Here is a 17,229-nt window from a genome sequence, read left to right on the forward strand (position 1 = left end):
TGTATATTATTACCTTTAAATACTTTATAAATCAACCCCCCCCCCCCACATTCCTCCTTTCTCTCAAATACATGGGAAGCCTCCTGAAAGCAATACTTTGCTCAATAACAACGGTTCTCAAATTCTCTGTGTTGGAATCACCTGGAGGACTTGCTGCCGCACAGATTGCTGGGCCCTGTGCCCACACTCATTCAGCAGCTTTGGGATAAGACCTTCGAATGTACATTTGTCACAAGTTCCCAGGTGATTCTGATGCGGCAGGCCCAAGGACCCACATTGGGAACCACTAGCCTAGCACAGCACAACTGCTAAAGAGAAAACACCCGGGAGATGCAAGTCTGACCAACATTACTCCCAGTTGTTGCCCAGCTCAGGGAGGGTCTAGTTCCCTATGTAAATGGAGGCCGCATAGTGCGGAGTAATACAGGAAGGTAGAGTTAAAGCAGACCAGCTGCTTGAATGATTTCCCTTCTCCGCTGGCTCCTCAAGATACTCAGAGTACAAGTATCAAAAAAAAGGAAGGTGGAATTATGGACATAAATGTGATTGATCGTTTTTAGCCAGTCCAGATCTTTAGATTCCCTTTTGCAGCTTGGCTGTCCTTCCCTTTTCTCCTTAAGCTGCCCATAGTGCTATGCAATGGGTACCGCAATCAGACAGACATGGGTTGAAGTCCTTGCTTGCTATGTGTCCTTCATAACTCTTTGCCTTCATTTTTCCCATACAGAAAATGGAAATAACAATAGAACCTACCAACAGTGTTGTTGTGCAGATTGAATGTCACCCTGTGTATGCACTGACTGGTACATGCGTGATAAATATTAGCTTTTACTAAGAATGCTACTATCTCTTGGCTTTCCTGTGAGAATATTCAATATGTTAAGTATCACACTACCTGTTTGATACAATAGGTTGGGTCATTAATTCAACCAATATTTATTGAGTGGCCATTGTGTGTCAGACATAGAATATTGTATAAGTATAATGAAATAATATTCTGTAAAGGAAAGTGTTTGATATAAACATATTTTGATTTGGAAAATTTTGACTTTACATGAAGTCACATTTAAGAAAAATACTTGCTTCCAAAATTGGCTGAGGAAATTGAGAGGATGTGTTTACTAACCACAAGTTTTGTTTTGACAGACACTAAAATAAAAGAATGGAGGAAAACGGGAAAGTAATTCTGCAGATACAGTGGCCTTATATTATTAAAGGTATATTTTAGACCATCCAAAATACCACAAGCCCACTTTTCCCAAAAATCATTATATTTACGTGACAAGACAACAGGGAACAAATTTGGCCAAGAGTATCCTATTTTCAGTTCACAATGATGTCATTTTGAACCTATCACATCAGTCAGAAATGTAATGATCAGCTAGAAACAGAAGCAGCATTCAATCTTTCAGTTCCTCCTAGTTTCCTGAGCAGAAGCTGAGAATTCACCCTTCTACCAGCTGACCACCCAAATTTATCAGGCCTCATTGTTTGGAAATACAAAGTGAAAATGTTAATGCAATATATGTTGAAATTTCTTGATTTTATCCTCAGTAGTACCTTTGCTCCTTCCTCCTCCCAGAATCTCCCTTCCTCAAGAAAGGTGTCAGAACCCCAAAACTTTAGGAGCTGGGTGGGAGGTTTCATTGACAGTCAGGTCTGGCTTCTAATCCTGCCATGAAACACCAGGCCTATGAAGTCTTGAGTACCCTACGCAAGGCCAAGTGCTTTTAGGACAATGAGCACAGGCGTCTTCCATCCTGGTCCCTTACACTTTTCCCTACACCCCTAGCCTCCATATACTACTTAAAAAGAACTTTCGCAAGAATTCATTGTCAGACATAATGGAGAAAGACCCTGAGCCTCAACGCTTGCCTCCCAATGCCTGTTAACAGGGATTGCTGCTGGTGATGAAAATACTGTTAACTTTTGTGGCACTAGCAGGTGTCAGAGAGTAGTGGAAGTTATGAGACTCCACAATATAGAACTTACGAAAAGAAAAGGTTTGATTCCCTAATAAAGGGTATATTGCCCCAAATCCTCTATGAAACCAAATGCTATGGAAATCTACTTGGGCAAACTTTTCCTCTAATCTATAGTTCCCCAAAGTTTATAAAGAAATAAAAGTATAACTTTTAAAATATGAGGTCTTGTACAAGATAAAGAACATTATTTTATCCACGTCTACATTTCCAAATGCCCTAACACATTTGTAACTTTGCTGATGTGGTTTTGTTTTTTTGTTTTGTTTGTTTGTTTTGGGTTTTCTTTTCTTTTCTCTATTCTCCAAACGGTCTGCTATCTAGACCTGTGGCTTCTGCCACGAAGCGACATTTGGGGTAACTGTGGCAGCCTTCAGCTGGCCCGGGTCATGTGGCCCATTTTCCTTCCAGCACTTCGGTGGCTCTGCTTCCCCGCACTCGCTCTCATCGTGCAGATGCTCAGGCTTATCACTTCGAATGCTTAAGCTGGAGCTCTCCCAGCCTTCACCCCCGCACGACCTCTTCTGGCCACAGACTTCTGAGGGATATGCATCCTCCCTTGGCTCGAATGCGCATGCCAGCATCGTCCTTGCGACCAGGGCTTGCGCTCGCCCAGCCCCGGCACCCCTGGCTCCCGTAGCCGAAACGAGGGAGCTGCGGGGTCACGCCTTCTTGCTGGAGGAGCTCTTTCCCTCCCATCACAACCCCTTCCTTACTTCTGCTAAAGATAGGCGTCCTCTCTCCTAATAAACCACACACACACAAGTTTTGACTTGAGCTTGAGCCGCACACAGCGCCGAGGATCCTCGGGTTACTGGAGGCGACATTGCTGGCCAGGCTGACCCGCGCCCTCTGGCATCCCCAAATCCCTAGATGCAGCCCGTTCCCCGCGCCAGGCTAGCTGCGGGCGACGGAGTGGGCAGCGGCGGCCAAGGGACAAGCCAGCCCGGGGACAGCACGGAGCCAACAGGGCTGGTGGGCAGGATCCGCGGGACAGAATTCTCAGAGCGGACCGTGGGGAGGGGCTAAACCCACCCGCACTCCCCGGCGCGCGGGACGGGACGGAACTGTGGTCACTAACAATGCCACGGAGCGGATTATCCCTTTCTTTCGCCACTCCCCGCGCCGCCAAGCCTGAAGATACACACTCCCGCACACCCCACACACCCATCCACTCCGCCCCAGCCGGGGCGGGGGTGGCGGAGGTGGGACGGGCGGAAGGTGAGCGGTGCCCTGCCCCGACGTACCTGTAGGCAGTGCAACCCAGCGGCGCCACCGCCTGGGTGAGGCCAGCCGGACGCGCGGGAGGAAAACGGCACTCCAGACCGCGGCACAGATGCTCGCGGGCTTCGCACCTGGAGAGCCCCGGGGCGGCGGCGGCGCGCAGTGGCAGCGCGAGAAGTCCCCGGCGCGCCCCTCTCCCCGCCACACAACTTTGCGCAGTAGGCGCCGCCCTAGAGCCTGGCCAGCTTCCTTACCCAAATATTGCCGCAGGTCGAGCAGGAAGCGAGGGGGTCCCCCGCTGAGCTGATAGAGGAGGGAGCCCAGACAGAAGACCAGCAGGGTGGCCATGCAGAAGCCGTAGTCCCGGAGGGAGAAGCGCAGGAAAGGGAGCAGGGGCAGCCGGCGCTTCCAGCTGCCCAGGCCCGGAGGGGCGCCCCCCAAAGGGGCCCCATGGGGCCAGGGATCCGCGCCGCCGCCGGGATGCTGCTGCTTCTTCTTCATCGCCTGCTCCGCCGCCTCGCACAGTCTGCTCGTGCCAGGAAAAGGTCACCCATCCGCCGCGAGGAGGAGAGCCCGGCTGGCCGGCTGCACATGGGGAGGGCCGCGCGGAGGGCAGCCGGGTGGGGGCGGGGAGGGGCCGAAGTTGCAGGGCTCAGGAGACTTTCCTCGGCATGGTCCCCGCCGCCGCGGCCCGAGCGGCCGAGGTGTCCGGCCCCGGTTCGGGGCGCTGCCCGTGCCGGGGCGCCGCGCCCGTCCCGCGCCCGCTAGCGTCCCCACGCCCCGCGCCCTGCCGCGCCTCGGGCTCGCTTGCGGCCGCTAAGGCTCGCCTCCAGCGCCAGCGTGGACCCCCCGGCTTTGTGTCTGTAGGTCTCAGAGTGTTTTGTCCCGGTTCAGGCTTCTCTAAAAAACGGCAGGGAGGAACAGGAGGCGGACACCATCCCCTCGCTCCACCTCCTTGACAGGGGTTTTCCTCCTTCTCCTCCCCTTTCTCCCTCCGGCGCTCCGCAGCTCTCTCCTCCCTTTCCCCTCCCTCTCCGCTCGGGTCTCGGGATTTCGCTCGGGTGTCACGTTACTGCTTCTGCTGGGGGCGGAGGTGGGGGGGCGGCGATTATTCGCAACAAGGAAGAAACTTTCTGGGTGTTTTTTTTTTTTTTTTTTCCTTCCCCTGTTCTTTACAATCTGGCCGCGGTTTCTGCGCCACCAGCGACCTCTTGGGGGCCCCGCTGACTTCTCTCTCGTAAACAGTCACCGGCAGGAAGAAGCACGACTGACTTTACATTTTTTGAAGTTCAGAAACTTGATTCTCCTTATATATCCCGTGCAAGCTGCTTTCACAAGGCCGGCAAAAGGTACTAGGATACAGGCTCAAGACTGCTGAAATGGGAAAAGAGTAAGCGGTGCGAGTTATGTTCAAACACGCCCCAGAGGGCCAGGCTTAGCGCCCAGACTCCCGGGAAGGGGAGCAGAAGAGGACGCTCTCTTCTTGCTTTTCCTGGTCGTACAACTACTTCACCTCTCAGTGACCAGAGAGGCAAGTGGGGGGTGCATAGCAGACTCTAGGAGGTCATTGCCCTGGTAGACATGAAGGGGAAAGAGCCCAGTCCCCCTATACGCCGATTTCATTGCTGCCTCTCTTCCCTCCATGGGGAAGCTTCTGGACCTGAAAGAACCTCCCGAGGCAGAAAAGGCTCCATCGTAGACACAGATCCTCTGATGGGGTGGTTGATCCACGGAAGGGCTGCTCTAATCAGCCACACTTTATGTAAGAATACCATATCACTATTTATAGAAGCTGTAGCACCTGAGGCCTGTGTGACTCACCCGAGGTCCCAAAGCTAGTAGTGGGAGTTGGGTTGGGAGTTGCACTCAAATGTATTTGACCCTCAGGCCCACTAGACTAACCACTGCACAGCAGTACTTCCCAGCCAGAGCCCTTTTCCTCTACTTCCCATAGGAGGATGAGATTTAATTCATTTAGTTCAGGCCACGTTGAGAAATGGAAACCTCAGTTTCTGGTGCCTATCATCTCTGGCTCCCTACTCATTTGTATATTCCAGTAATGAACAATTGGATTTAAGGAGGAACCAGGAGCCACGAACCTCTGTGATTCTAAGACTAGACTCCTGAAAACCTTCAACAAGTTGGGCATCTGAAGAATTTTATATGGAAAATTACAAAATACTATCCTAGACCAAGAACTTACTCTTTAAGAATATGTCTTAACCGTGTTCACATATGAATATCTTTGGTTCATGATTTGAAACATATATCATGAGCTAGAGAGATGTGTAGATGAGGTGAGAGGTGCTGCACACACAGAGAGACACATGTACACACACACACAATATTCTACTGCCCAGTTTTACATTGTCCTAGCCCACTTTCTAAGGGATGAGAAGGCTGTTTTGGGGCCCCAAGACAAGAGAAAATCTTTTGTTCTGTCTCCGAAAACCCTGAATAGAGTGTTAATCATTTGTTTCACATTTATCTCTTGAATCAGGGTTTTATTTAGATTAATATGCACATTTTAGAAATGTGACTTCGCCTAAGAGAATTGAGTAGATCAGTCATTGCTCGTTAATGTGAATTACTTTAATCAGTACAATGAGTAGCCCAGAACAGACTCCCGATTAACAACGTTTGAGCTTAAGAAGAGGGACTAGGAGACGGAAGGAGCAAAGCAGTGTTCGTAATGTTTCAGGGACCACCTTCCACAACTGAACCTGTATCTGAGGCCTGGCCCTGTAATCTGAACACTCGCTGGATATAAAATAGTGTGCAAGACCCTCTGTGTTCCCAAGTCCCACCCCCCAGGAAGTCCAGAGAGTTTTCTCACAGCATGCTGTGGGAAATACCTCAATTTTTTCTCCTAAGGAAAGGAATCTGAGGAACAGGGAGATGGAGCAGGAAGAAAGGAAACAAACATCTGAGAAAAATAAGTAAATATGAGAATAAATGTTATTTTAAAAAACAATGAAAAAGTTGTGAGGAAAGTACAAGGGGGCAAAGTCCAGCTTAGAAGAAACAAGCTACGATATGAACTATTTTAGAGAGAATAAACAGGTCAATCTTTAAAAGATTGCGTTAATAGACTCGCCTAAAAAAACTCACAGAAGAAAAAGAAAAGATATCAAGATACAAAGAAGTTTCACATGGAAAAAAATGCTTTGTATTTTCACCCAACAAAAACTTAGTTGTTTGGGTAAAACTTTGTTCTTTGAAGTCCCATAAATATCCCTTCAGAGAAAAAAAAAATTAAAGTACTTAGACTAATGAATAGTATCTTTATTCAAAGCCGATAACAAATCTAATTAGAGGAAGTTGTGAACAAGTTTTATTAGTAGTCTTATAATGGAATATACTTTATTCAGCACCTTGACCTCCATTCAATATCTGTAGCTACTCAATTCCTTCTCTCTCCAGTGACTCATTTGACCTTGTCCTCAATGATGACTAATTGCATCTCCTCCAGAATCTCCTTTTCCCCCTTCACAACCTTCTATCCTTCTGTTTGGCTTCTCTGGAACCCACCCTGTTTTTCGATCTTTTCAAGAACTGTCAACTCTCTGTTCATCCATCTCATGTGTTTACTTCTTTCTTTATCCAGTTTTGATTACTGATCCATCATTCTGATCCTTCTTGCAAACACCCCTCCATTCTCCCTGTTTCTCTCATCTCATGTCCTACAGTGCTTGTCTGGTGAAACCCAGGCTCAGTTAAACCTAATCATGCAACTGGACTGGATTGCAGAAAAACACACAGCGCTGATAAGTGGCTTTTCTTTATATTAGAGAGCACAAATTTCAGATGGATGCACACCCATGGCTGCCCAGCAATCCCACTCACTAAAAGGACTATTTCATAGTGTCTCTGTCTTCAAACCTCCCATCTCCACCCTCTGCTTTCTTCCCTTCAGTCTCAGGAGATGACCTGGATCAGACTTTGTTGAAAAAATAGAAGCAGTAGGATGAGAGCTCACTCATTTCCTACCAATCTATGCCCCGTGCTCTTGGCCTCCCTTCCTGTTTCATTGTGTTCCTGCTTCTATCAAGGCCATGCTGCCATGTGTGCCCTAGACTGCCGTTCCCACCAACCCCATTCCCACACCCAAGCCTGTCCCCTCCATAGCCTTCTGCATTTCTGTAAATCATTACACTGTCAAGTCACTTGGGCCCCAAACTGAAAGTCTTAGTTTTTCTATTAATAGTTCATTCATTCTTGTATCTAAACCATCTGCAAATCCTATAGGCATTACCTTTTAAAAAGAAAAAATCTGACCTCCTTTGCCACCCCACCGGGGCCAGACCACTATCTTCTCTCACCTGGATTGTTGCAAAGGCTACTTATATTCATCATGTTTCAGTTTAGCTACATATAGCTGGAAAAAACCCAAATTTAGGCCGGGCGCGGTGGCTCAAGCCTGTAATCCCAGCACTTTGGGAGGCCGAGACGGGCGGATCACGAGGTCAGGAGATCGAGACCATCCTGGCGAACACTGTGAAACCCCGTCTCTACTAAAAAATACAAAAAACTAGCCGGCGAGGTGGCGGGCGTCTGTAGTCCCAGCTACTCGGGAGGCTGAGGCAGGAGAATGGCGTGAACCCGGAGGCGGAGCTTGCAGTGAGCTGAGATCCGGCCACTGCACTCCAGCCTGGGCGACAGAGCGAGACTCCGTCTCAAAAAAAAAAAAAAAAAAAAAAAAAAACCCAAATTTAAAAACCAGTGGCTTAAACAGAAAAGAACTTTATTTCTCTCTCTCTTTCTGTCTTTTTTTTTTTCTTTTTGAGACAGAGTCTCCCTCTGTTGCCCAGGCTGGAGTGCAGCAATGTGATCTCAGCTCACCACAACCTCCTTCTCCTGGGTTCAAGCAATTCTCGTGCCTCAGCCTCCCAAGTAGCTGGGATTACAAGCGTGTACTACCAAGTCCGACTAATTTTTGTATTTTTAGTAGACGGGGGTTTCATCAAGTTGGCCAGGTTGGTCTTGAACTCCTGACCTCAAATAATCCACCCACCTTGGCCTCCTAAAGTGCTGGGATTACAAGCATGAGCCACCATGCCCGGGCCATTTCTCTCTCATGTGAAACGAGTCCAGAAATAGGCAGTCCAGATTTGGTGTGGTATTTCTATGCTATCCTCAGGGACCCACCTGAGCTTTCTGTTCCACCATCCTCAGCATGTGGCTTCCATTTTAAAGGCCATCTTATGCAATGTAATCAGCATTTCAAAAAGGTATGAAATATTCATACCTCTTTGATATGTTCATTGCAGCATTGTGCACAATAGCCAAGATATGGAATCAACCGAAGTGTCCATCAATGGATGAATGGATAATACTATTCAGTCTCAAGAAGGAAATCCTGTCATTTGCAATAACATAGGTTAATCTGGAGGATATTATGTTAAAGGAAATAAGCCAGACCCAGAAAGACAAATACTACATGATCTCTCTTATATGTGAAATCTAAAAAAGTCCATCTCATTGAAGCAGAGAGTAGAATTATAGCTAACAGGGTTTAAGGAGGGAAGGATAGGGATTGAGGAGATGTTGGTCAAAGGATACAAAATTTCAGCTAGGCAGCAGAAATAAATTCAAGAGTTCTCTAAGGACTACAGTTAATAATATTGTATGAAAAGTGCTAAGAGAATAGATTTTGAGTGTTCTTACCACAAATAAATGATAAGAATGCAGAAGGGGAGAAAAACAAAACAAAACAGAAAGGGCTCCTTATGGTTGCAGATGGCTGCTAGGGTTCCAGCCATTAAATTGTCTATGTTCCAGGTTCGCAACAGAAGGAAGCAAAAGAGCAAAGAACTCCTCCCAATTGAGTAGGCTGTTTTTAATCAGTGCTCCAAAGTGTGCTATGAATCTACTTTCTTATAGGTCATTGGCCAGAAATTAATCACAGGACTCTGTCTAATTGTAAGGGACAGGGGACGGAGTACTAGGAAATCTGGACTTTAGCTGGGTGCATTGCTGCCAAATAAGAATCAGGGTTCTTTTTTTTTTCAAGACGGAATCTTGCTCTGTCACCCAGGCTGGAGTGCAGTGGCGCAATCTCGGCTCACTGCAAGCTCCGCCTCCTGAGTTCACGCCATTCTCCTGCCTCAGCCTCCCTAGTAGCTAGGACTACAGGCGCCTGCCACCGCGCCCGGCTAATTTTTTGTATTTTTTAGTAGAGATGGGGTTTCACGGTGTTAGCCAAGATGGTCTTGATCTCCTGACTTCGTGATCTGCCCACCTCGGCCTCCCAAAGTGCTGGGATTACAGGCATGAGCGACTGCACCCGACAAGAATCCGGGTTCTGTTGCTAAAGAAAGGGCAGATGGCTACTATGTGGCAATCAGCAATTACTGTTGTTCCTCCTGACTGGTCTGCCTGCTCCCAGCCTTTCACCCCATATTCCATTCTCCTCAGAGCAGCCTAAATAGCCATTGCTGCTCAAAACTTGCCAGTGGCTTCCAATGCACTCAGAGTAAAAGGCAGCATCCTAGAGTAGCCTCTAAGGTCCTACTCAATCTGGCTCCATTGTTTCTCTGACCTCATCTCTTATCACTTTTCCTGCTCACCCATGCATATCATCATTCGTCAGACAAGACAAACTTGCTCCTCTTTTAGGACCTTTGCATTCACGGTTCCCTCTGCCTAGAAAGTTCTTTTCCCACACCTCTGCATGACTTGACTTTTGACTTCCTTCCAGTTTTGCTCAATGTTGCCTTATCAAAGGAGTCTTCTGGGACTACTCTGTATGTAATGCACGTATGCACCTACATTCCTTATTCTCTTGACCTCCTTAGCTTTCTCCATGGAATATACCATAATCTGAAATGTTAGTATTTTGTATTTGTTGTGTATTTCTGCCCTCTAGAAAACAAGCATCTTGAAGGCCATGATTTTGTCTCATTTGCTTATTGTTTTATCCCCAACACCTAGCATAGTGCTCACAGGTAGTGATCACTCAAGAAATATTTGTTGAATAAAAAGATTAGTTTTTTATAGGAAGGGTCTGATGTTCGGTGGGTCAAATCTCATTGATTCCGTGGTTGGCCAAGTGCGGATGAGACGTAGAGGTCATGGAAAGCAGGCCTTCATGCTGCTAGAACATTCAGATAATCATCAAAAGAATTGTTTGCAGTTGAAGATGTATTCACTGAAAGAAAGAGTGAATGAATGAATGAGGCCCTCACCACCTCTGTGACCCCTAATTAGCAATGCAGCTACTCCCTGTGATTATGAACGCCTCATGGAATCATAAAAGAGATGTGAATCCATTGGCTTTGCCTGGTGTTGCCATTCCCCTTGGCAGAGAGGCTGTTGCTCTTTAGGATGGCTGTTCATTTCAGGGATTGGGGCCATCAGTCTCTTGGAGAACCAAGCTGTCTGAGCTTTGACCTTGGAAAAGAAAGACAGAAAGAAAGAAACTGGAGAGTTGCTCTGGTTTGTGGGGCAGAAATGCACTGAAAACCATCTGGGAAGGTAGGCTTGCCTTTGCCTGAATAGTCTCTCAAAAGCATATCTGACCAGAGTATATGATCTAGAGGCATATTTGGATGGGAGGACTACAAAAACTGCACTTAGTAGCCAATAAGCTATTGCTTATATTTAAACTCCTATGCAATGACACAACTTTGGAAAACTCAGCTTTTAACTTATGCTTAACAACTGTATTTCAAATCAAAAGTGAACTGCACAGCTGGTCCCTGAGACTGGCCAGTGTGACACTGTTAGCCACCTAAAGGCTCTCTTGGAAACAGTCTCAGTACTGTCTCTATTTTTTATGAAGTATAATAGACCATTGGTGTAAGCAGAGGGAAAGGAAAAAAAAGAAGTCAAATACTTACCAGTTGCTTTCATGTTATTCTCAGTTGCCTCTTACCCTGCCATGAGTAGAATCTATACAGTCGAATCTCTGACCTTAATTCCTCATTTCCAAGATCCTTGTCAATTTACAATGTTAAGCTAGCGCTCTTCTCGTTTTAGAGGTCACTGTCTGGTGTTAATGCATAAAAGCTGAAATCGATGTAGAAGTGATATCCTTTTTCATTCCTTCCTAACAATGTCATTAGTCCTTGTTCAATGGGCACATTACGCATCTTCCTGTCCTCTTAGAAAAAGAATATTACTCAAGCTTTGCAAAGTACTTTAATATAATTTTTTGAAGAACAGCCAAATACTAAACTATGAAGATAAGAGTCAGCTCTCTAGTGAAGAATCTTAGTAGAGATTCTCAAGGTCATCTTAGTAGAAAATTTAAGACAATATTACATTGTGAAGCATAATCTTTCAGCCCTGAAAATTACTAACCTTCTGACCTAGAGTCAAGTACTTCATCTCTTTGTGCTTTCGTTTTCTCTTCTGTCAAGAAGAGATGATAAAGCCCATACTCCTGGGTTCACAGGGCTCTGCTGTGGTTCAGGAGTGTGCTTACCTGGCTGGGAAACTACATCACCAGCTAGCTGCTTTTCTCTATGGTACTTGCTGTGAAGTGGTCCAAGACATTATTCCACCCAGAGAAATTGGACTGCAGAATGTTGGTACTGCAAACTTTTATGTAAGGAGCAGGCTAGGCATGGTGGCTCATGCCTGGAATCCCAGCACTGTAGGAGGTGGAGGTGGGTGGATCACCTGAGATCAGGAGTTTGAGATCAGCCTGGCCAACATGGTGAAATCCTGTGTCTACTAAAAATACAAAAATTAGCTGGGTGTGATGGCGGGCACCTGTAATCCCAGCTACCTGAGAGGCTGAGGCAGAAGAATAGCTTGAACCCATGAGGTGAAGGTTGCAGTGAACCAAGATCGCACCACTGCAGTCCAGCCTGGGTGACAGAGAGAGACTGTGTCTAAATAAAAAAATAAATAAAAGAGCAGGCAATTTGAAGCGTGGGAGAAGCATGGGTCTTGATCCAGAACTTATATGGGGACAAATGTGATTTGGGGCAAGTAGCCTGAGTAGACTCTGAGCCTCATTGTCATTACCTGGGAGATACAGTAAAGCACATAGCATCCTGTGATGGGATTAAATATAATTTAAGTGTGGGTACGTGTAAGTCAGAATACATGTAAGTCTGATTATTTTTAAAGATAAGAAAACTAGAATCTAAATAAATTACATAATCTGCACAAATTTGCATTATTTGTGACTGACATCACTAGAACTCAAATACAGATCTTGCAAGTCCGTTTCTAAACCTTTTTTTTTTTTTTTGAGATGGAGTCTCACTTTGTCACTCAGGCTGGAGTGCAGTGGCGTGATCTTGGCTCACTGCAACCTCCATCTCCCAGGTTCGAGTGATTCTCCTGCCTCAGCTTCCTTAGTAGCTGGGATTACAGGCACCTGCCACCTTGCCTGGCAATTTTTGTTTGTTTGTTTTTGTTTTTTTGTATTTTCAGTAGAGACAGGGTTTTGCCATGTTGGCCAGACTGGTCTCAAATTCCTGACCTCAGTGATCCACCCACCTCAGCCTCCCAAAGTGTTAAGATTACAGATATGAGGTACTGTGCCTGGTCTCTAATACTTTTTCCACAATAAAGTGGATTTTATTTGGGCCACTGACCCCCTCTGAGTATCCAACAAACCTATGACCCTACCTCCCAGAAAAATGAATGTATCTTCTGCATATAATTTCAGCACATCCATGGACCCCTAGAAGGTCCATGGACTCAGATTAAGAACCTGAGCACTACAAGCTGTGGTCTCTCCTGAATATGCCTGAGTGCATTTACTAAAGGAGAATATAATTTTGTGTCCTTATGTAGAAGAGAGAAGCAGATTTTATGGTACTAAGGCAGTTTGGAAAAAGTCTTTAAAAGACGTTGGAAATATAGAATTTTTCTTCACGCTGTCATGTTCTTTAGAATACTCCTGGGATGCTAAAGAGGTTCCAGAATTGGAGCTGTATTCAGACATTCATTCAGCAGATCCTTACTGAGGGCCCAACGTGTGCCTGGCCCTGGATTACAGTGGGGCCCACGACAAGCCCTGCTCCCATGAAATTCACATCCACTGTGAGAGGATACGGACAGCGAATAAACACATATATTATGCTAGGTAGTGTTAACTGTTATTGAGAGAATAAGACAGGGTGATGCAACTAAGAGTGATGGGTTGAAAGGGCGAGTCTACCGCAGACTGCGTGGACAGAGACAACTTCTCTAAGGAGTTGACCTTTGCAGTGTGACCTAAAGGATGAGAAGGAGCTTCCTGGGGAAGATCTGGGGCACAAGCATTTCATGCAGAGAAAACATCCATTTAAGGTCTTTCTGCCTCATATCTTCCCTAAAATGGAAATAGACTTGGTATGTGCTACCGTGATGGGAACGGGTCATTGAGAAAGCAGGTGACATGAGATGAGGCTGGAGAGGTGGATGGTGCCAGTCCCTGTTGGGTTTTGTAGACCAGGGTAGAGAGTTTGGGTTTTATTCAAGGTGAGATGGGAAAGGGTTCAATGATCAACATGAACTGATTTATGTTTTTAATTCATCACTTAGGGCGCTGTGTAAGGTTGGCTTGTTGGCAGTGAAAGTGGCAGCAGGAAGATGAGTCATCCAGTAAAATGGTGAGGCTGGCTGGGCTCAGGCTGGCAATGGGGAAGACAGAAAAAAGTTAACAAACTCAGGGTATGTTTCTTTGGAGGTTGAGGGTATAAACTTGTCAATGAACTGGATGAGGGGAAGTGGGAGAAGAACTAAGCTAAGAATGATACCTAAGGTTTTTGTCTGAGCACCTGGAATAATGCTGAAGCTATTTCTCTGTTTCTTGAAATGCAGAAAACTGAAGCAGGAGCAGGCTTGGGAGAGGGGCATGGGTAGCCCAAGCAACCAAGAGTTATGATCAGCTATGTTAAGTATGCGACTGGATATATGAATTTGGAACTCCAGGGAAAGGTCATGGCTAAAGACGTAAATTCAGAAGTTACTTCTATCAATGTGGTATATAAAATCACATAATTAAATAAAATTACCTAGAGAAGCATGTAGATGGAAGGAATAAAAGATGGCACAGGACAAAGCCTTCAGGAAGTCCAACACGCAGAGTTCAAACAGAGTAAGTTCACCCAACAAAAGAGATTGAGTGAATAGGCAGAGGGACCGGAGGAAAACCAGGAGAGTGTGGTGGTGTCACTGAAGCCAAAAGAACAAAAGTACTCTGTGAAGGAGAGAATGATCCTCTGTAACAAATACTCCTAAGATGTGGCAGAGACTCCTGCTTGTTCTCTGTACCCATTTTCTCCATTTTTCTTTTAGTAATAGAAACCACTGAGCTCTAGCTGGACACAAAGCCACTTACATGGAGACTACATTCCCCAGTCTCTTTTGCAGCTAGATGTGGCCATGAGGCTGAGTGTGAGAAAAAGAAGCTTATGCAATGTGCTATACTTGGCCTTACAGTATTGGATGTGCATGCCCCCTTTCTCTTTCCCTGGTTTTCCATAGGCTGGAATGTGGACATGGAAGGGGCTCAGCTTCCGTCATGCACATGAGGACAGTACTCCAAGGAATATCAGAGAAACTGGTGAAAGGAACCTGGGAACCTGAATGCTCTTAAGAAGCGAGCCATCTGTCTGCTGTGGATTGCCTACCGCCATTTGGACTCCCTTGTGAAGAAAATAAAGTAAATTCTCTCTACAATCACTGTATTTTGGGGTCTCTATTTTAACCTCATAGCCCACACCATAAATAATTCACATAACAAGAAAGATGACAGACACTTTGGGAGGCCAATGTGAGTAGATCACCTGAGGTCAGGAGTTGGAGACCAGCCTGGCCAACATGGCAAAATCCCGTCTCTACTAAAAATACAAAAATTAGCCAGGCATGGTGGCGCATGCCTGCAATCCCAGCTACTTGGGAGGCTGAGACAGGAGAATCGCTTGAACCCAGCAGGCGGAGGTTGCAGTGAGCCAAGATCGCACCATTGCACTCTGGCCTGGGTGACAGAGCAAGATTCTGTCTCAAAAAAAAAAAAAAGAAAGAAAAGAAAGAAAAGAAAAAAGAAGAAAGAAAGAAAGATGACAGAGGAAACACCCTGGAGCTGATTGGTGAGTTTGACAATTTCAGAAGTATGACTGGGATAGGAGTAGACTGAAGAGCTAATCCATTCATTCACTCTTTCACTCATTCCACATATTTGTTGAGTTTTCACTCTGTGTTATGCACTGTCCTAGGCCGTGAGATATAGCAGAAAACAACAGAGATAATGCCCTTGTTCACAGGGCACATGTGTTCTAGTGGAGGAGACAAAAAGTAAACACATAAACAGATAACACATAAACAGGTCAATGTGAAGGCCACGGAGTGACCTGTGCTAAGAAGAAAATAAAGCTGAGAGCATGGAAAGGAAGTGCTACTTTAGAAACAGTGCTCAGGGGAGGAATTTCAAAGAAGGATACTTTTGAGATAAATTGAATAAATAGAAATTAAAGGGAAAGCTATATGGAAATCCTGAGGAAGAGTACACCAGGCAGAGAGAGCAGAAATTGCAGAGTCCCCAAGGCAGGAATTCACTTGCTTAAGGAATAGAAATAAATCGGATGTGCTATAGAGCACAGCACTTGAGGTGATCAAAGTGCATGAGGAAGATTAAATTGGAGAGAAAAAAAGATGCCAGATCATCAGAGTCTTTGAAAACTAGGAAAAGAGGTTTCAATTTTTTGTAGATGTGATGGGAAGCCATTGAAGTCATCATAGGGGGTTTAACCAGATTTTGCATTTTAAAATATTGATCCTGCTGCTATTTAAAGAACTGAATATGAGGGTAAGGGTGAAATCAGTTGGTTGATTCAAGTTATCCAGGTCAGAGATGATGGTGGTTTAGGCTTCAATAACAGCTGTGAAGGTAGTGAGAAGTAGTCTGATTTGGGAGAAGATGTGTGTACGTGTGTGTGTATTGGAGATGGCTATAGAATGGCTACAGAAATGTCTTTGGGGTGATCTACTATGTAGGGGTACAGAGAAATGGGCAGCAGCTGGGAAACTTATAGGGATTTAGGAAGTCTCTCTCTCTCTCTCTCTCTCTCTCTCTCTCTCTCCCCCTGTCCCTCTCTCTGTCTCTGTCTCCTTTTTCCCCCTCTCTCTTTTAAAAATAGGAAATACCAGATTTAATGTGGTAATTGGGATGATCCAGTAGAAAGGGATGCATTTGTGATGCCAGAAAGACAGGTGAAATTTACAGGGAAAGTATGAAGCCAGAATTAAGTAGAGGGTTTAGTCTTTAATCCAAGCAAAGATACTTCACTCATCAAAGAAAGCAAGATGTACCGGAAAATTTATTGGTGAGAAAAGAAAGTTTCATGTGGTGGCATCCATTGTATCAATGAAATGTGCAGCAACTGAGAGTGAAGATTTGGGCAAGAAGAGAGGTAGGAGATTTGAATAAAGAGAGCCCACAGTGGCATGATTATTTCACAGTGAGAGACATACAACAAAAGTGCATAGGATTGCTGAACAGTTTGAGCTCATTTAAACTTGGTCGTTCTGAATTTCAAGTGAGTCAAATCAGCACCAGTGTTGTGTTTTCTGGTGGCTCAGTTTGGTAACTTGTGTGTATGTGCTAAGTAGGTATTTAGTTGTGCTTAGACATTGCTGAAGTTTTACTAGGAAAATGGAGAACATGCCAACAGTGTTAGGGATGCTTGCAAAACAGCAGTGTGATATTGGTCCCTGATATGGTTTGGCTGTGTCCCCACCCAAATCTCATCTTGAATTGCATCTTCCACAATTCCCACATGTTGTGGGAGGGACCCAGTGGGAGGTAATTGAATCATGGGGGATGGTCTTTCCCATGCTATTCTCATGATAGTGAATAAGTCTCATGAGATCTGATGGTTTTATAAGGGGGAGTTTCTCTGTACAAGCTCTCTCTTTGCCTGCTGCCATCTATGTAAGATGTGACTTGCTCCTCCTTCCCTTCTGCCATTATTGTGAGGTCTCCCCAGCCATGTGGAACTGTAAGTCCATTAAACCTCTTTCTTTTGTAAATTGCCCAGTCTCGGGTATGTCTTTATCAGCAGCGTGAAAACGAACT

The 17,229-nt window shown here is 45.5% G+C and overlaps 1 protein-coding gene and 1 long non-coding RNA gene across 5 annotated transcripts in view; one reads left to right on the plus strand and one right to left on the minus strand.

Annotated features, from left to right (window-relative positions):
• UST (uronyl 2-sulfotransferase) overlaps positions 1 to 4,108 on the minus strand; it is a 336,463-nt gene extending 332,355 nt beyond the window's left edge. Inside the window, exon 1 of one of the 2 annotated variants that reach the window (XM_033235124.1) lies at positions 3,461 to 4,108. In XM_033235124.1, coding sequence (XP_033091015.1) covers positions 3,461 to 3,707 — 247 coding nt within the window. In that variant the 5' untranslated portion in view covers positions 3,708 to 4,108. The remainder of the gene's footprint in view (positions 1 to 3,460) is intronic. The other variant, XM_033235125.1, reaches the window with a different exon arrangement.
• Positions 3,616 to 14,997, plus strand: LOC117097304. Of its 3 annotated transcripts, none has more exons than XR_004442906.1 (3): positions 3,616 to 3,751; positions 13,695 to 13,762; positions 14,640 to 14,997. It is a non-coding gene; the product is annotated as an uncharacterized LOC117097304 (long non-coding RNA). The 3 variants fall into 3 exon arrangements; XR_004442908.1 differs by lacking the exons at positions 13,695 to 13,762; positions 14,640 to 14,997 and adding exons at positions 4,411 to 4,968; positions 6,896 to 6,973 and having other exon boundaries at positions 3,621 to 3,751; XR_004442907.1 differs by lacking the exon at positions 3,616 to 3,751 and adding an exon at positions 12,588 to 13,254.
• The last annotated feature ends 2,232 nt before the right edge of the window (positions 14,998 to 17,229 follow it).

Source organism: Trachypithecus francoisi, unplaced genomic scaffold (genome assembly GCF_009764315.1).
Source record: "Trachypithecus francoisi isolate TF-2019V2 unplaced genomic scaffold, Tfra_2.0 Lachesis_group15, whole genome shotgun sequence".
Lineage (NCBI taxonomy): Eukaryota > Metazoa > Chordata > Mammalia > Primates > Cercopithecidae > Trachypithecus > Trachypithecus francoisi.